Source organism: Rhineura floridana, chromosome 11 (genome assembly GCF_030035675.1).
Source record: "Rhineura floridana isolate rRhiFlo1 chromosome 11, rRhiFlo1.hap2, whole genome shotgun sequence".
Lineage (NCBI taxonomy): Eukaryota > Metazoa > Chordata > Lepidosauria > Squamata > Rhineuridae > Rhineura > Rhineura floridana.
In genome coordinates this window covers 32,553,046-32,573,819 of record NC_084490.1, presented here as the reverse complement: position 1 = coordinate 32,573,819, position 20,774 = coordinate 32,553,046, and the positions used below count along the sequence as shown (strand labels likewise).

Below are 20,774 nucleotides of genomic sequence, written 5' to 3'. Positions count from 1 at the left end.
TACAATTTAGAATACAATTCTATGCATGTTTAATCCTAGGTGTGACCGGATTCAATGAGGCTTACTTCTATGTAAATCTCCATGGGGTGCCACTCTAATAAGCTCAGGATGACTTATTTATGTTTCAAATAAGCAGTTATTATAAGAATATCATAAAACTTAGCCAAAGGAGTGCTTACATGGTTGAGATTTTGTATTTCTTCAGAATATTATCTGTCAAATCTAATTATTTCATTTAAAATGTTTTCCTTTAAAGGAGATATAATAAACAGTGATGGAGAAAGTCTTGGCTACAGTAGCTCTCTCTCTCTCCCCCCCCCCCCCCGTTTATACTGTCAGTGCAGAATAGAAATTCCTCTCCTCCCAAGCAAGCATACACGTGTGGAACACTGGCTGAGAAGACAAAGAGCATGATCTTCCACCTTCTTGGTCTTCAGACTTTATTTCTCTAGTTTATACTAACATGTGGCCAGGAGAAGAGCCGTCATAGTAATCCAGCATTGTCAGAAGAATCAGGACCCTTTGAGCAGCTTACTGAACATCACAGTGCACTTTGCAGGGAAATAATCTTCAAATAAGCTGATTCTTCTTGACAAACTGCAATGTGCTGTCATAATTAATTTGTTAACTATGAAAAGATCTTGAGCATCCTAAGAATCAGCAATTTGCTTATTTTTAAATGCCACCTTTCATACCTTAAAAGGGTTTTCAAGATATTTTGCAACAAACAATTAAATTAACACAAGCCATTAAGCAAATGCACAGGCAGATAGGAATTAAAATAATAAAAATATATTCAGTGCCCTCCAGAAGTGATCTAATAAACTTCTAACTTTCATTGTGAGGAGTTACAGCAAAAGGAAGATAAAATAGCACTATACCCTTTGAACACAGTAACTGTGAGCAGTTAAGATGTCAATTCACTAATAGACAAAAAACCTTACAGTTTAAGAATGCACCTATAGCCAACCATCATTTCTATCAAACTTATCAAGGTTTTGTTTTGAAATAAGCTTATGGGAAGCATCAGAATGGCATGGGAATGTATTTTCAATTTAATGTTGTGGAATGTGAAAAATCCATGCTGATTATAGTATACAGCCACTCTTGTATCTGTATAATTTCATTCTGCAAATATCTGGTTCTTATTCATCCATTTATTTGATGGCAAACACTTTATTTTAAAGTTTTATACATGTATTCAGAGTGTGCCTGATTTCAGAACAAATGAATAATTGAATTGACTGGGGGCTTGACTGGGCTAATGGGTTTGTCATTTTTTGGATCCCTACCCATGCTCATCCATTCCTCCTATTTAGGGATGGGGAATCTTTCCTTCTCTAATGGCATGCTTCTAAAACACAGTACTCTGTTATTCAATTAGTGGACACATTTGCCTGAAATTAGCACCTAAGTGCTTCAGTCTTACATGGATGGTAGATATTGTAATGTAGATGTAGGCAACCTTTGGCACCCGAATTGCTGTACTCCAACTCCCATCGTCCCTTACCATTGGGCATGACTGGTGAGGCTGATGGAAATTACAATCCAACAACATCCAGTTCCCCACCCCAGTTTTAATGGTGGATATCATACAACTAATGGTCTCTCTTAAATATGTTTATCGTTTAGATAAAAACTTCTCCCCCTAATATTATATCAGCTGTTTTAGCTGATATTCTTCAATTATAGTTGCTTTTTATGATGTGTGGCAAGAACAAATAGCTTCTATATATGCTGTGATGTTACAAACATAAAGACATGCTTTCTCTATACTGCAGCTCTATATTAACAAGTGTACTGTTCCCTCCATAGAGTATCTGAAAGGAATTAAATGGCTAATCAATCTACTTCAACAGAGTTCCTTCTGATGGGATTCTCCGATGAGCATGATGTACAGATTTTGCACTCTGTGATGTTTCTCTTCATTTACATAACAGCTTTAGTGGGAAATGTTCTCATCATTACAGCTGTGGCCCTAGACCACCACCTTCACAGCCCCATGTACTTCTTTTTGCTCAACCTAGCAGTATTAGATGTTTGCTACATTTCTACTACTGTTCCCAAGACCATAGCCATTTCTTTGACAAACAACAAAGTGATTTCTTTTGCTGGTTGTGTCACACAAGTCTTCTTAGTTATCATGTTTGTTGGTGCTGAGCTTGCCTTGCTCACTGTCATGGCTTATGACCGTTACGTAGCAATCTGCCATCCTCTACGGTACCGACTAATCATGAACTGGAATGCCTGCATTCAAATGGCAGCTGCTTCCTGGATAAGCACTGTGATTCATGCAGTTCTGGAGACCACTATCACATTTAAACTGAGCTTCTGTGGAACCAATATGATTGGGCAGTTTTTCTGTAATCTGCCACAGTTACAAAAGATTTCTTGTAGTGATACAAAAGTTAATGACATTTTGACCTATGTCATTGGGATCAGCGTGAACTCATTTTGTTTTGTGTTCATCTTTGTTTCTTATGGCTACATCTTCTCTGTTGTGCTGAGGATTCCATCAGTTCAAGGTAGATACAAAGCTTTCTCTACCTGCACTCCCCACCTGACTGTCTTTTCTATATTTATCCTCACAGTTGTGTTTTCATACCTGAGACCTAAATCACTTTCCTCCCCCACTGTGGACTTGGTTTCTGCTGTGTTGTATACAGTTTTGCCACCGGTTCTGAATCCCATCATTTACAGCCTCAGGAACAAGGACATACAGAAGGCAGTGTGGATAATACTCAAGAATTTAAAACGTCTCATGGCATAATACATCTACATTCTTACAAGTGTTAAATATGGCAACACTAAATGCAACACTGATATTACACTTAAAAATGCTCTTACTGATATCTTTCTATGTTGTAATAGGGAATTTCTCAATTTTAACTATTTAACTACAAGGTTCTTTATTTTCACAGATCTTGTGGCTGAGATGTTTTCACTGTAGCATTTGTTTAATTACAATCCACAGTTACTAGAGTCGCTTCTCATGTAAAATACAGAAATGTTATTCTCAAGTTGGTCTCAGTAATGATGCAACAATAAAACTGGTCTGGAATATGTTTCTTTTCTTTCTCTGGTTCTGGTTATCCTTTATTTCTGACAATTGTTTGACTCCTCAGATAGAAGGCTGGCTTTCTTCATATCAGGGGTTTCATGTTGGTTTAGAGCAGGGGCATTCAATGCAATGCCCACCAGATATATTGAACTGCAACTTCAATCAGCCCAGCCAGCATGACCAATGATCAAGGTTTATGGGATTTGTGGTCCAAAACATCTTATGGGCACCATGCTGCCTACCCATGGTTATAGTGATGCTAATCTTCCATCAAGTTAAATAGTTTAAATGTGCAAAAGAAGGTGATAAGTTTTATGATGATAACATTTTAGAGTTTAGACTTGAACTGAAAACTCCCAGTTCAGCTTACTGTTTAATTAGCCTATTAAAAGATAAAGAATTGAGTTAAACAAAATTATGTAGATCAATTTATCAAGCTTTTATTTTGCACATAGTCCAAATTCAAAACAGTCACCACAGCTTATCCCATAGACTTAGGGTGGTATTCAATACTAGCTCTACTCAGAGTAGACCAATTGACATTAATAGACATGTCTCAGGTTCATTAATTTCAGTGAGTCAGCTCTCATAAGAACATAAGAAAAGCCTGCTGGATCAGGCCAGTGGCCCATCTAGTCCAGCATCCTGTTCTCACAGTGGCCAACCAGGTGCCTGGGGGAAGCCCGCAAGCAGGAAAAGGTCTCAGTAGGACCTTGTTGAATATAACTCATTTTTTAAAAAAGCTTCTATAAAGAAAAAAGGACAAGAAATTTAAATGGAACATCTATAAAATTATCATTATAAAACATTTGCAAAAATAAATAAAAAATTGTATTCAATTGCCAAAGGAATCAACCAAATTGAAAAAGATGAGCATGGGGGGAAGTGACAAGAATGTATCACAGAAGCTTTAATAGATTAAATAATATTTTGAAAATCTTTTTGAAACCTTGTTTCAAAAAAATGTAGAACAGGAAAATATTTCTATCAACCCAAAATACTTGCTATATTTTAGAAATTGCAGTCCATTTGTTGCAAATTTATCTTGTCTTTGGGTTTTCTATTCGAACCTGACATAGTAATTTGACCATTGATTCAAAGTCCCAATTTTTCAATGAATTTAAAGTTGTTTGACTCCTTAATTAGAAAAGTATAACACTGTAGCATGTACACTCTTTAAAACCTATGTTCACAAATTATTTGAAAGTTAAAATGTATAATATGCCATTTTGCAAGTAATTAAAAAGCCCCTGCATGTACACTTTTATGCCTACCAAGATCCTGCTATGATATTCTCTTGTAGTGCACTCCTGTGCATGCTTACTCAGAAGGAAGTCCCAATCCTCTACAGAGACATAACTCTTTATGCTGCTGAAAGCTATATATTTACTGAATTCCTAATGTGAGACAAGCAGAAAAAGCAAACTGTGGTTTTAGGTATTGCTTGGGGGTCAACAAATCTTATCAATCACGACCCTGACTTCACTTATTGGATAAAAACTGGAAAGGGCACGGATTTGAGCAGCCAGTGCTAACAAAAGTTGTGTGGGACAAGTGACATTTTGGTTTATATCTTTTGAACCAGACAAGCTAATAGTCCAGAGATAAAGGTGACTCACCCAGAGAGGACCCCCCAAAACCTGAAGCTCCAGGTGAAAACCAGATACCTTGCAAATATACTACTAAACAATAAGTGTGGGTGACTGTTACAGAATCCCCATCCCCCAAAAAGGCAAATGTGAAAACTTTGCAAAAAAGCTTGGAAATGTACACTGCTTTGCAGTTGCTAAAGATGAGAGACCCTTTAAAAATTCACTGTATAGTTAATTACAACTGTACACTGTACATGTGTATCCAAAAGTAAATCTCTTTGTGATTCATGGACTTACTTCCAGGTAATCTATTTATATTTTTGTAAAAAATGAAGTGCCAGAACTCGTACCTAAATAAAAGTGCTGTGACTGCTAGCACAAAATGGGCAGCAAACAAAAATGATTATCCTTACTCCATACCAATGAGTTCACACAAAAAAACCACTGACTCCAGGTGGAGAGAGGATGGCAACCTTGGCTTTGTTTCATGGTTGGCATTGAGGAAAAACAGGTTTCTTGTGCCTTTAACAGCTATAAGGCAAGCCAGTCAAGTCTTTTCCAATATGGAAATCCAGTTATGGGAAAAGCTTCACTATGACTACTTTCTAGTTTTATGTTATGTCATGCCCCCATGACAGCTGTTTTGTGTTATGTCACACTGCCACAGCCATGTTGTGACTGTTGCCCTCAGCACTGTGTCAAAATTTAAAATGTGCTCTCTCATCCAAAAAAGGGGTGGTGTGTAGGCTGCTGAGTCTCATTGTCTGGTGTTTTTCCAGAAAGACAGAAGTAGAAAAATGACACTTAAGAGGTTAAACTGAGTGAAGAACTGCCAAGGTCAGCACACAGCAGATGTGGTTGGCAAGGGCAACTAAGAGATATATAATCCTTGAAACCGAAAGCACGGTGTGGGAGAAGAGAGTGGGAAAGTTGTTAGAAGAAGCTAGGAGCACATTGCATGTCTGTATACCTAATGTCAGTAAAGACTCTTAAACTTTAAATGCCTCTGTCTCTGTGGCTATCCTTCGGCCGGACTATCTAAGCTTGGGTACAACCAGGCAAGTGGGCAACTTGTGGTACGCACTGCATCAATACACCACAGGGGTTATGGGCCCAGATAGCCCAGATATACCGCAATAGCCCACCAACTAGACACCCAGCAAGCCCGGAGAAGGCACACAGGAGAACAGACGGAGAAGCAAGCAAGCCAGAAGCTCGGGAGTAGCAGTGAAGTGGCAGAGTGCTTGAGCATAATCGGAGAAGGCTGCAGAGATGGCAGTTTCACTATCAGCCGGAATGCCTCTGGAAAGGCTCACTGACCGTAATTATGCCAGTTGGAGGCTGAGGATGCAGGCTTTCCTAACGAAAGAAGAGTTATGGCAAGTGATCGAAGATGACCCCCCCAGAGCTCCACAGCCAGTGTGGATTTGCATGGATGAGAAGGCAAGAGCAGTTATTATATTGGCTTTAAGTGACTCTCAGTTGTTATATATGAAGGACAAGCCAACAGCGAAACTTATGTGGACTGCTTTGAATGCAGTTCATGTGAGACAGACGGCAAGCAGCAGGATTTATTTGGCAGATTGTATCAAATGAAGCTGGTGGAGAACATGACCATGACTGAGCATTTGATGGAATTCAAGAGACTGTTTTTGGAACTGCAGGAGAGAAACGTAGTACATTCACCGTTACAGCAAGTCTATATCATATTAGCTTCGTTGGATACGTCTTGGGATTCATTAGTAAGTTCATTAGAAGCCATGAATGATGCGGGTTTCACTGTGGATTACATCGCGGGCAAGCTTCTTCAAGAATGGGACAGAAGGAGAGAAGCCAGACGAGAGAAAGCGGAGAGAAAAGAAAGCAGGAAGACAAACTTCAAAGAGACTGAAGTAAGATCATTTGGACTTAAAGCTTGTTTTGTTTGTGGTTCGAAAACACATCTGCAAAGAGACTGTGCAATGAAGCGGAGAGGACGGGACTGGAAGCCGTCAAGCATGCAGCTGGTGAGTGCTGGAACTTGTAAAACAAATGACTATGAGAGCAGAGACAGTAGTTTATGGGTGGTCAATTCAGGAGCTACTCTCCTAACCAAACTTTACTTGTTTGGTAAAGGACTTAAACATGTTTAAAACGTCAATTCCCACAACAGAAGTCGTTGTTTTGGTGGATGGAATGAAGAGGGATGTGTTGGGTAAAGGTACTGTGAAATTAAGTGTGTTAAACACAATCATAACAGATGTATTGTATGTGCCAGGTTTGGAATGTAACATAATGTCTGTAAAGAAACTGAATGCGATGGGATACACTGTAACATTTAGACAAGGGAAGTGTGAAATACTGAAAGGAGACACAATATGTATGAAAGGGTTTATGAGAAATTCCCTGTTCCAGGTGAACGTGAGTGTCCTCAGGTGTAAGAAGAGAGGGAATAATAACGTGGTGATGCACAAGGAGGGTAAAAGCAAGAGCTCAGTAGGTGCATCAATAACGTACCCAGTGATAGAGCTGTTTTCGGCATTCACCGCAGTCATTATGGCACCAGAGGCAATGCAGGAGGAACCCTCCTCCATAGATGAGATCAAGCGGTTGCCTGCAACTGAGCAGGCCAACTGGCAGGCAGCCATGCAAGAGGAACTGAAAGCCATGGATCACAATGGTACATGGACACTGAGCAGTCTTCCCACAGGCAAGAAAGCCATAGGCTGCAAGTGGGTATTCAAAAGGAAGAGGACTAGCTCAGGGGAGGTACAGCGATATAGAGCGTGCTTGGTAGCTAATGGATTTACTCAACAATATGGGACAGACTACGACGCTGTCTTCGCTCCTGTCGTGAAACATGAGTCTGTTCGTATGTTACTGAAAATAGCAGCTATGAAGCATATGCTAGTCAATCACTATGATATAGGCACGGCATTCTTACATGGGGACCTAAGGGAGGAGATTTATATGGAGCAACCTCCAGGGTTCATAACCAAGCCAGGGCTGGTATGTAAACTGAACAAGTCTTTGTATGGTCTGCACCAGAGTGCCCGGTGTTGGAACGAAAAACTTGATGAAGTGTTAAAAGCAATGGGTTTCAGACACTGTATAGCGGACACGTGTGTTTATGTCAGAACAAAAGGAGCAAACACCACGTATTGCACAGTTTATGTTGACGATATCCTTTATGTGTTTCATGATGAAAAAGAGAAGGAATTTCATGACAGTCTGCGACGGCATGTAGGTACAAAGTGCATAGGGACAGTGAAGCACTATTTGGGTACTGACATAATGTGTGCTGATGATGGGAGCTTCATGCTGAGACAAGAGGGGAAGATAAAGCAGCTCCTTGCAGAAAATGGGATGTCAGACTGTAAGCCAGTCAAGACTCCCATGACTGTCACATTTCAGCAGGACACACAAGACACACCTTGCACAAATCCGGCACAATATAGACAAATGTTGGGCAAGTTACAATACCTAGCCAAGGTCTCATCCCCAGACATTTGCAATGCTGTAAGCATTTTGAGTAGAAGGGTAGACAATCCCTCAGAGGCAGACTGGCAAGGCGTGAAAAGGGTGCTGCGATACCTCCAGGGCTCAAAGACAAAAGGGCTGGTGCTTTCTGTACAGGACCAGGGTGGCTTGGAGTGTTACGTGGATGCAGACCATGCGGGGGAACTCACAAGCTGAAAATCCACTACTGGCATAGTTGTGCTGCTGCACGGGTCAGTGATAGATTGGTACAGTAGGAAGCAAGCAGTAGTAGCTACTTCCAGCTAAGAAGCCGGATATGTCGGCTTATCAAGTGCGTGCAATGAGCTACAGTGGTTTGAGCTGCTCATGCACGAAGTGGGCATGGAAATTAGAAAACCCATCACAGTGTTCGAGGACAATCAAACATGCATCAAGATGGCAACGTCAGAGGTGCACACCAAGCGCACAAAACACATAAGCGTCAGGTACCATCATGTGCAAGATTGTGTGCAGAAAGGGTTCATTGCCTTGACTTACTGTAATACCACGGACATGTTAGCAGACATCATGACCAAGCCTATATGCGAAGAAAAGTTTGGTAAACTGGTTCCTAAGTTTGGTGTATTAGACTTGAACAATGTATAAATTGTATGTAATGATTGTATATCTGAGATGAAAAGAAATGTCTGGAACAAATGTAATGCATATCGAAAAACTGTCTTTATGGAAAAGGTGGGAGCTGTAGGCTGCTGAGTCTCATTGTCTGGTGTTTTTCCAGAAAGACAGAAGTAGAAAAATGACACTTAAGAGGTTAAACTGAGTGAAGAACTGCCAAGGTCAGCACACAGCAGATGTGGTTGGCAAGGGCAACTAAGAGATATATAATCCTTGAAACCGAAAGCACGGTGTGGGAGAAGAGAGTGGGAAAGTTGTTAGAAGAAGCTAGGAGCACATTGCATGTCTGTATACCTAATGTCAGTAAAGACTCTTAAACTTTAAATGCCTCTGTCTCCGTGGCTATCCTTCGGCTGGACTATCTAAGCTTGGGTACAACCAGGCAAGTGGGCAACTTGTGGTACACACCGCATCAATACACCACATGGTGACCCCTGACTTAAACATAAGTTCTCCCACTAATCAAAGTTACTATTGTCTGGTAGTAGTCCCCCACCCGTCCTGCTGCTGGTATTACTCATGTACCTTTACCACCTGGGTTTTTTAAGGCAGGGAATGGGGAATCCATGGACCTCCAGATGTCCTTGAACTCTAGCCCCAAATACTCCCTGCTAGCATGGCTATTGGTGAGGTATTAATGGAGCTGCTGAACAACTTATTTTATTTATTTGTTGCATTTATATCCCACCTTTTCTCTAAGGATCTCAAGGAAGTCTACATGATTCTACCCTTCCTCATGTAATAACCACAACAACCCTGTGAGGTAGGCTGTGCTGAGAGTCAGTGACTGGCCAAAGGTCACCCAGTGGGCTTGATTGCTGAGTGGGGATTCACACCCCGGTCTCCCAGGACCTACTTTAACCACTACATCATACTGGCTCTTCTCTGAGGCCAAAGGTTCCCTATCACTGTTTTCACTCATCAGTGTCTATTTTTTCAGGAGTTAACTCAACATTTATTTTTATATTGAGGGATATGACTCTCCCCAAAATGAGGAGATTAGTAAATTGAAAGGGAAGGTCAAAGCATCAAATATCTCAAAGATATTTGGGTGTTATTAAAAATCACAGTGACAGCAGCTCAGCTAGAATGTACACTGCTGATTAGGAAAGATCCCAGACCAAGATGTTGTCAGCAGGGTTAAGAAAGCTCAGTATAAAAACCCCATGTGGATAAGTCAGGTGTGCCACAAGAAAGTTCCTGGACCTGTCTTGCAGATGAAACAACTTAGAGAGGTTGGTCTAACAACTCCCCCTTCATCATCCACTTGATATCTCAAGGTGCTCACTAATCACCCCCTCCCCATCACCAATCAAAGCAATAATGACAGAGATCTATGGCTTCCATTGTCTACTTTTTTGTTTCCTAGAGATTCTTCTTCTTCTGTTTCCACATATCTGGTTCATTTATACATTATACTACATATACCCTTAAAACACACACACACACATACACACACACAGTTTGTGAAGAAGCCCCCAGAGGCATCATTACTGAGAAAAGGAGGCAAAATCAGGCTAATTATGATGAAGCTGCTGTCACAAAACAAAACAAACCGTGAGAGATGCAATAGGAGGGGGAGGGAAAAGGCGGCAAAGGTAGAAAAATTCATGCATGAAATCCTTGTCATATTTTTACTTGAACTGTACCCCTCAAGAAGAAGGCAAAATATTGTATCATATTAGCACCTATTATTATGCTGAGAATAGTAGGCCAGTAGCAGAATCTTGCTGCAAAAGAATGTGTGTGTTGATTATAAGCTGCTTTGGGAACCAATCTTGGCTGAGAAGTGAAGTATAATTACTTTATATTTTTGAAAGTTGACTTACTTTCATGGAGAATATAATGTACATGATTATACAGCCAGCGTGCATTTTTCACAATCCACAATGTTAAATTGAAAATACCCCCATGCCATTCTGATGCTTCCCGTAAGCTCATTTCAAAACAAAACCTTACCAAACTTATAGTCCTGAACTCAGAAACACTTGCTTAATAACCCTCTCAATTTTCATGGCGATACACAAAATAGACAGAGAGAATCCAGAGTTCAAAGTGTCAAAGGAGAGGAAAAAATATGAGAGCCCTTTTGGATTTTTTTTCTGTCAGAGTTTTTGTAATCTGTTGAAATTCATTGAAAATCAGCCATGTTCACAGATTACCTGTAATCCTGATACTGACCTTGCCCCATACTCTGACCTTCATCTTCTGCAGTTTAAAAGTTAAAATAATGCCTGGATGATTTTCAATCAATTTATGAAATTTTGCCTGGAACCCTATGATAACGTAGGGCATGCTCAGTAAGAACCAACTGTCAGTGTTCTAAAAGCCAGACTCACAGCTGCTGGCCTTGCCTAATCAGGGGGCCACACCCACACCAGACTTTGATCTCACTTGAGACAGTGATGGCTTCCCTCAGAGAATCCTGAGAAGTGTAGTTTGTGAAGGGTGCTGAGAGGAGACTCCTGTTCCACTGAGAGAGCTCCAGTGGCCAAACTGGTTTAACAGTCAGCCACTTTGATTGAAGTTCTGTGAGAGAAACAGGGCATCTCCAAGCAACTCTCAGCACACTTCACTAACTACACTTCCCAGGATTCATTGAGAGAAGCCATGAATGTCCAAAGTAAAATAAAGGCCTGGTGTGGATGTGGCCAGGGACAGCTTTGGTTTAAATTTGGGTGGGAGGCTACATGTGCCTGCTGTAGAATAAAAAGGTGGGGAAAACCCTGAAAAGCAATGATGCTGTTCACAATGTTTTCCTTTTGGAAAGGAAAGGGGCTTCCCCTCTGCCAGGTGCCTGCCCACCCAATCTTCTCCCCTCACCCTCCCCTCCCTGCTCCTCCCTCGGCTCTGTGTTGGACTATGACCTGGGAGAGCAGGGTTCGAATCTCCACACAGCCATATGGCTCACTGGGTGACCTTGAGCCAGTCACTGCCTCTCAGCCTCAGAGGACAGCAATGGTAAAGCCACCTCTGAATACGTGAAGGCAGTCCATTTCCATTTTCAAACATGATTGCACAGAAATAAATCCCATTGAACTCAAAAAGTATGCAAATGATCAAACCCACCCTCCCTTTGTGTTATGCCATTTTGTGTTATGCCACACCCCACAGCCATGTTGTGACTGTTACCCTCCGCAATGAATCAAAATTTAAAATGCTCTCTCTGCTCTAAAAATGTGGTGACTTCTTTTTCTCTTCCCACATATCTGTTTCATTTATACATTACACTGCATACACCCTTAAAAAAACTAAGGTGCACACTAGGGTTGCCAGGTTCATGGCCTGAGACTGATCTTGTATCTTTAGGAGAAGAGAAAGTCAGCCAAGTGCAGGTGTTCTTGCAACGCTATAATGAGGAAACACCACAAAGTGGAATTCTCCCTTCGCCCTGCACAACTTTTAAATACAGAATACCTCTTGGTTGCCAGGCCTGGCCTCCAAGAGGTCTTCTATATCTTTAAAAGTTGTGCAGAGGGAAGGAAGAATTCCACCTTGTGGTTGTTCTCATTACAATGTTGCAAGAACACCTGCACTTGGCTGACTTTCTCTTCTTTGAAGGGGGGAACCCCTGACTGAGGGGGGAAACCCCACAGGAGCTGAGGAAGGTCTGGTTCAGAATAAACCTCCCCCCAGGATAAAGACCAAAGAAATGATGAAATTTTAGAAGGGGTAGGCCTAGAAGTAGGCATTGTGAGAGCAGGGGGCACAGGATATCAATTCAGAAGGGCAAAATTACCACAGGCCAAACCAAAAGTGCCAAAGAAACTTGAAGAGAGACACTGCTTACAAGTGTCTGTATGTTAATGCTAGAAGCCTCTGAACCAAGATGGGAGAACTGGAGTGCTTGGTCTTAGAGGAGAGCACTGATATAGTGAGCATAACGGAGACCTGGTGGAATGGAGAAAACCAGTGGGATACGGTTATCCCTGGATATAGACTATATCGGAAGGACAGGGAAGGACGTATTGGTGGTGGTGTCTGTGATGTTTCTGTATTAATGTATATATGGTAAGTACTGTTTGTATAGAAGATACATGGTAAGTGGAATGAAAGAGGAGGGGGAGTAAATGAGCAGTAGAATGCTGGATGATTGGCTGAGCGTTTGAATGGCTGGGAGTATAAATGGAAGAATGACAGTTGAATCTGGGTGGAGAATCTGTGGTGAATCTGGGTGGACGTTGCTGGGTTGTTTGAGAAGTGTTTGGTGGTGTTTGGAGGTGGATGTCAGGAGCGTGTGGAGAAAGAGAGAGTGAGAGTTCTAGTTCATGATAAGTCAAGTATCACAGAAATAGATGAAACCATATGCTTAAGTACCATTAGAAAAGTAATCTTGTTATCTGTTATTTAATAAAAACTATATTTGGTTTACCAAAGGCCTGATCCTTAGCTGGGGTTTCACAGACCAGAAGGGAGGGTAAGGTAATGATCAAGGCTGAAGGGAAACAGTAACAAATGGTGGCAGCGGTGAAGAGAAGATTATAACATTCATAAGTATCTAGAGTTATGAGTTATCTGCAGTGATACAAGGGGGTAGGGGACAGCTTAAGCACGCAGTCACAGAGGTAACCTGATTGAGAGAGACTCAGGCAGAGTCTCTGGGGATACTGGTTATAGGACGTGACTGGTGGTGCTGCCTAGCAGGGGGATCTGGTGAGGTCTATGCTAGAGCAGAGAGAGAAACCATAAAAAAGGACAGTCCGGACTGTTGGAGTCCCTGGTGGTGCCTAGTGACAGGCAGTAGCCACGAGCAGGTAGGAACCTGACAGGGAGAGCCAGGGAAGGGCGTCACAGTGTCGCTCTATACTTGAAAGAAGGCATTGAATCCAGCAAGCTTGAAACCACAAAAGAGGCGGACTCCTCCACATAATCGTTGTGGGTGGTGATACCATGCCCCAGGAGGGATTTAATACTGGGAATGATCTATCGTCCCTCTGATCAAAATGTTGAGGGGGACCTTGAGATGAGATATGAAATTGAGGAAGCATCCAAACTAGGAAATGTGGTAGTAATGGGGGACTTCAACTACCCGGACATAGACTGGCTGCACGTGTTCCAGCCATGAAAGCAGAGAGTAGGAATAAATGGACAGTTCTCCCAGTGGAGGGCTGTAGAAAGTGGAGTCCCTCAAGGATCGGTATTGGGACCTGTACTTTTCAACTTGTTCATTAATGACCTAGAATTAGGAGTGAGCAGTGAAGTGGTCAAGTTTGCTGATGATACTAAATTGTTCAGGCTTGTTAAAACAAAAAGGGATTGCGAAGAGCTCCAAAAAGACCTCTCCAAAGTGAGTGAATGGGCGGGAAAATGGCAAATGCAATTCAATATAAACAAGTGTAAAATTATGCATATTGGAGCAAAAAATCTTAATGTCACATATACGCTCATGGGGTCTGAACTGGCGGTGACCGACCAGAAGACAGACCTTGGGGTTGTAGTGGACAGCACATTGAAAATGTTGACCCAGTGTGCGGCAGCTGTGAAAAAGGCAAATTCAATGCTAGGGATAATTAGGAAAGGTATTGAAAATAAAAAAGCCGATATCATAATGCCATTGTATAAATATATGGTGTGCCGCATTTGGAATACTGTGTACAGTTCTGGTCGCCTCATCTCAAAAAGGATATTATAGAGTTGGAAAAGGTTCAGAAGAGGGCAACCAGAATGATCAAGGGGATGGAGCGACTACTTTATGAGGAAAGGTTGCAGCATTTGAGGCTTTTTAGTTTAGAGAAAAGGAGAGTCAGAGGAGACATGATAGAAGTGTATAAAATTATGCATGGCATTGAGAAAGTGGATAAAGAAAAGTTTTTCTCACTCTCTCACAATACTAGAACTCGTGGACATTCAAAGAAACTGAATGATGGAAGATTCAGGACAGAAAGAAGGAAGTACTTCTTTACTCAGCGCGTAGTTAAACTATGGAATTTGCTCCCACAAGACACAGTAATGGCCACCAGCTTGGATGGCTTTAAAAGAGGATTAGACCAATTCATGGAGGACAGGGCTATCAATGGCTACTAGCCATGATGGCTGTGCTCTGCCACCCTAGTCAGAGGCAGTATGTTTCTGAAAACCAGTTGCCAGAAGCCTCAGGGGGGGAGAGTGTTCTTGCACTCAGGTCCTGCTCGTGAGCTTCCCCCAGGCACCTGGTTGGCCACTGTGAGAACAGGATGCTGGACTATATGGGCCATTGGCGTGATCCAGCAGGCTCTTCTTATGTTCTTATGTTCTCCTAAAGATACAAGATCAGTCTCAGGCCATGAACCTGGCAACCCACTGCACACAAGCACACAAATGCAGTTTGTGAAAAAGCCTCCAGAGGCATCATTACTGAAAAAAGGAGGTAAATTCATGCCAGTGATGATGAAGCTGCTGACACACAAACAAAATTGTGAGAGATGTGATGGGAGGTGGGCAAAAAGCTCCTTGAAGGAGAGAAGCCTCCAGAGACATCATTACTGAAAAAAGGAGGTAAATTCATGCCAGTGATGATGAAGCTGCTGACACACAAACAAAATTGTGAGAGATGTGATGGGAGGTGGGCAAAAAGCTCCTTGAAGGAGAGAAGCCTCCAGAGGCACCATTACTGAAAAAAGGAGGTAAATTCATGCCAGTGATGATGAAGCTGCTGACACACAAACAAAATTGTGAGAGATGTGATGGGAGGTGGGCAAAAAGCTCCTTGAAGGAGAGAAGCCTCCAGAGACATCATTACTGATAACAGGAGGTAAAATTAGGCCAATGATGATGAAACTGCTGACTAAAAAAAAGAAAGTGGGAGATGTGATGGGAGGGGGAGGCAAGAATCTCCTAAGGTAGAAAAATTCATGCATGAAATCCTTGCCATCTTTTTACTCAAACTGTGCCATTGAATTAAATATGTATACTAACAATTTGGGGGCTTCTCAGTCACACTGCATACTGTGCATACATATAAATCTCCCAATGAGCAGAGCTTGGAAAAATTACTTTTTTGAACTACAACTCCCATCAACCTAATCCAGTGGCCATGCTGGCTGGGCCTGATTGGAGTTGTAGTTTAAAAAAGCAACTTTTCCAAGCTCTGCCACTGAGCTATATCTTTTATTTATTAGAGAGTTACTTATCATACACATGTCTTACATATCTGAGTCTAGGGATCAAAGCAGCCAATGCAGAGGGGAATTACCTCACAGGAAAGATACTGTGTCATGCTTCTGATGAATTAACATTGTAGATTAGGCTCTGGATATCATCAAGGTGCAACTATGATGTAATTTCATGAAACACTATTGGGATCAGAGATGATTCAGTCTCCTTTTCATAAGGCAAGCTCCTGTAAATAAAGACCAGACTCAGACATGCACACACCTACTTTCTCCAAGAGGATCAATATCAGACAGGTGAGCATTTTTGTAAATAATATTCAGTATCAATTTATGGTTGAATCCCAGCTTAGTCATGCTTAAAGTAGACCCACTGAATCACATCTCACTTAAGTGTCATTGATTCCAATAGGTCTATACAAAGCATGACTAAGTCAGATGTTACACTAAGAGCTCAAGTTTTTATTTCTTTTTTTAAAAAAACCCACAGTATGACAGAGGAGCAATTTGGACACTTGAACATTATCATAGAATGTATATAATGCATTTTTTATCCACTTGCTTTTTCTAATAGGAAAGAATAATGTATAATATGTATGGTTGTTTCTCTGGAAGTGTGACAGCAACAGCCCTCTCCCCATATTAAACAAAAGGCACCAATGTTGTTAAGGAAGATTATGCTTTACTTTAATCATGCAGGAATATAAACTTGAGTTTTCTTTAAAAAGGAAAGAAAGAAAAAGAAACATGTCAAAACTATTAATTAAATCTAGATTCATATTGAGTCTACTTCCTTTGTGCTCTTACATACTATTTAGAATATAAGTCTATACATGTTTATTTTTAAGTCCTTTTGGGTTCAATGGGGCTTACCTCTAGGTAAGCATCCATAGGTTTGCCACCTTAGTAAGGATGAGTATGAAATGAGTAGACAAAATATAATTAATTTGCAAAATAATGTGGGGAATGGGGACTAATGCCTATTTAGATATGTGCAGATTTCATACTATAGAGATGGATCCATTAAAATATCTCAAAGACTTATAATAGTGCTGCTATACAAAAAGATTTCTTCCAGGGTTGGAAGTAAATTAATTGCAGCGGAGGGTTGAAATAATACATGGAAACAGCAAGCTGGATTGAACAAAGGGCCACTTTATAACACTTCAAACAAACAGTTTAAAATAAACCTACAGAGGGAAACAGAGGTGCAGGAACTGTCTATTAGCAAGTAGTTCCAATACAGTAGGGCCCCGCATTACGGTGTTCCGTTTTCCGGCATTCCGCTGATTTCAATTAGGGGAAATTCCCCATTTTAAAGCCGATTTTGTGCTTTTGCGGCATTTTTGTGGCATTGTCGTGGCATTTTCGCACGACACGACCCATTATAGTCAATGGGTTCCGCTTTAAGGTGATTTCCACTTTATGGCAGGATCCTGGTCCCTAACCCGCCATATAAGTGGGGCCCTACCGTACAGCTATCAGGCGACCAGCCCCTGCTGGGGCAAGGGCAAGCCATTCTGCTTTCACATACAGGGCTTATTGTATTAGTTTAATGGATTAAAATATTAGCGCTTCTGTCCTAATCCCTAAAATTCCTTTCACACTGCAGAAACTGATGTAGTGACATGTTGCGCAGATGTTATTTGCAGTGCCAAAATTGGCCAGATGAGGATCAGGTGAAAAAGGCAAGAAGAACAGCAAGAAAGCGAAAACTCCAAAAAGAAAGAGCTAGAAACAATACAATGAAGAAAAGGGGAAAACGTGGTCACTTTAAAAATACAAGCTGCTCTGGATCAAGTCAAAAAGGCTTAACGAAGGAGGGCTTAAAAGACAATAGAAAAAGAGTTGAAAATCATCTTCAACAATTATCACACACAAGAAGCTTCATATCTGAAATCAGCTAGGGGAAACTAGCTGGAGAAAAGTGAATACAAATGAGATAAAAAAGGCAGGTAAGATCCTTTAGATATTTTAGCAGCCGTGTGGGAGGGGGAGGGGGAGGGGAAGAGGTGGGAAAGAACAGACTTCCAAGTCACACATCAGAAAAACAATGTAAGGAGGGCTCACCAAAGACAAACAAAGGCAAATAGGGAGCATGCAAGGGCAGGAATAAGTTTAAAAACACAAAGGTATAGCAAGGGTACAGAGACAAAGTTGGATGCCTGTCATGTGACAGGCTGTTAGCGCAAATCTCCTGCAATTTTCCAGGTTCCCATCCTTGCAAACGTATTATTTCTGGTATTATTCATCATGGAAGCACTGAACTTCCACTAGATTCCACTAGATTTCTGGGACTAGCTTGTACATCTTGTGATGGGTCAAAAAAAAAAAGTGCAAATTGCCAGGTAAGAAATTGTCAGAAAAACGGAATAAAGTGCAGTGTGAAAGCACCCCAAGTGAGTTCTCATAAACTAACGATGGAAGGATCTGTCATTTTTTGTGCTCTCAGTTTCCAATTTTTTAAAATCTTAAATTTAGTTCACATTTCTACAGCAATTTGTCATTGTTTTTAAATTCTCATGAAAATTATTCAGCATTTGAGTACAAATTTCTCCCAATTCACATTTTTGTATGCAGTTTAAACTAATGTACTAATTTTTGCAAGAAATTCCTCCTAATATAATGTATTTTTGCATGTTATTTTCACTCATATATTCATTGTTATCCACACTTACCCCTAATATATACATTTTTGTAAGCATGCTTTGATTGGAGAACTGCATCACAAAATTAGGATATGTGGGAATTTCAATGGTTAGTTGTGTTTTGGTTCTCATATTGTTTTGGAAAGTGCAAATTTGATAGATTTGGCTTTAAATATGAATTGAATCAAATTACTCTCCCATCCCTATTATAAACTGGGTGTGGGCACATGATATTGAACTACAACTCTCATCAGCACTAGGCAGCATGGTCAATGGCCAAGGATGATGGGGACTGTAGTTCAGCAATATCAAGAGGGCCAAAGATTCACCACACTTGTCATAAACTGTTGTAGTTGAACATAGTGCCTGAACTTAATACTTAGTTGATTCATATTTACAGGCATTATTGATATTTACTGCACACATAGGGAATCTGAGACCTTTCATACAATGATGTACACTTACTGCTATCATGACCATTGGCCATGTGGCCTTGGACTGAAGAGAACTGGAATCTTAAAACAACCACAGGGCAAGAGGTTCCCTACCTTTGTATGATATTTTACTATGTGTTATCAAACAGTGCATTTTTTCGTTTGAAGCTATCAGTTTTCCTTTTTCATATAATTTGTTTTCCTCAACATTATGTCACCTATTTTATCTCAAACTCTTAAATTTTGCTTGATCTTTTATTATGTATGGGAAGAAAAAATGAGTTATCTAAACTCCAAAATATACAGCATGATGTTATAAACATAGATTCATGATTCCTCTAAATGTAGGCCCTATATTAATGAGTATATTGTTCCCTCCACAGAATATTTGAAATAAATTAAATGGCTAATCAATCTACTCCGACAGAGTTCATTCTGATGGGATTCTCCGATGAGCAGGATGTACAGATTTTGCATTCCGTGATGTTCCTCTTCATTTACATAACAGCCTTAGTGGGAAATGTCCTCATCATCACAGCTGTGGCCCTAGACCACCACCTTCACAGCCCCATGTACTTCTTTTTGGTTAACCTAGCAGTGATAGATATTTGCCAAATCTCTTTTACTGTTCCCAAGTCAATAGCCGTTTCTCTGACAAATAATAAACTGATTTCTTTTGCTGGATGTGTCACACAGGTTTTCTTAATTATCACATTTCTTGGTGCTGAGATTGCAGTGCTCACTGTCATGGCTTATGACCGTTACGTAGCAATCTGCCATCCTCTACAATATAGGCTAATCATGAACTGGTATGCATGCATCCAAATGGCAGCTGTTTCCTGGATGAGCACCGTGATTCATGCAGTCCTAGAAACCACTATGACATTTAAACTGAGCTTCTGTGGAACCAATGTGATTGGGCAGTTTTTCTGTAATGTGCCGCAGTTACAGAAGATTTCTTGCAGTGATACAAAAGCTAATGAAATTGTGGCTTATGTCATTGGGATCACAGTGAACTCATTTTGTTTTGGGTTCATCTTTGTTTCTTATGGCTACATCTTCTCAGTTGTGCTGAGGATTCCATCAGTTCAAGGCAGATACAAAGCTTTCTCTACCTGCACTCCGCACCTGACTGTCTTTTCTTTATTTTTGGTCACAGTTTTGTTTTCATACCTGCGACCTAAATCACTTTCCTCCCCCACCGTTGACTTGGTTTCTGCTGTATTGTATACAGTTTTGCCACCAGTTCTGAATCCCATCATTTACAGCTTCAGAAACAAGGACATACAACATGCAGTGTGGATAATACCCAAAAATTTAAAAGGTCTTATTGCATAATGCATCTACATTCTTGTAAATGTTAGGTATGGAAACATTAAATGCACAGCTGATATTGGACTTAAAAAGTAAACTTATCTATATCTGTCTATGTTGTAGTATGGGATTTCTCATTTTTAACTATTTAACTACAAGGTTCTTTGTTATTTTAGACATTTTCACTGTAGTATTTGTTTAATTAAAATCTAAAGTTACTAGAGACACCTCTAGAACTTATCGCAGATAAGATTCAAGAATGTTATTCTCAAGTTGGTCTCAGTAATGATACAACAATAAAACTAGTCTGGAACTTGTTTCCTTCCTTTCTCTAGTCATATTCAGCTATTTCTCCTTTATTTCTGACATTTGCTTAAGAATCCTCAAATAGAAGGCTGGTTTTCTTCAAATCTGGCTTCTGATGTTGGTTAATGCAGAGGCATCCAATGTGATGCCCTCTAGATGTTTGTAATTACAACTTTGTAGGGGCAAATTCCGCAAGA

The 20,774-nt window shown here is 40.6% G+C and overlaps 2 protein-coding genes across 2 annotated transcripts; both read left to right on the top strand.

The window, feature by feature from the left end:
* The first annotated feature begins 1,834 nt into the window (after nucleotides 1–1,834).
* LOC133367800 (olfactory receptor 14A16-like) lies at nucleotides 1,835–2,770 on the top strand. The gene has a single exon (XM_061591903.1). It carries the CDS (start codon nucleotides 1,835–1,837, stop codon nucleotides 2,768–2,770), a length of 936 nt encoding a protein of 311 aa, XP_061447887.1.
* A 14,954-nt stretch (nucleotides 2,771–17,724) lies between these two features.
* Nucleotides 17,725–20,301, top strand: LOC133366129 (olfactory receptor 14A16-like). The gene is made up of 2 exons (XM_061588880.1): nucleotides 17,725–17,830; nucleotides 19,341–20,301. Exon 2 carries the CDS (start codon nucleotides 19,360–19,362, stop codon nucleotides 20,293–20,295), a length of 936 nt encoding a protein of 311 aa, XP_061444864.1. The 5' UTR covers nucleotides 17,725–17,830; nucleotides 19,341–19,359; the 3' UTR covers nucleotides 20,296–20,301.
* The last annotated feature ends 473 nt before the right edge of the window (nucleotides 20,302–20,774 follow it).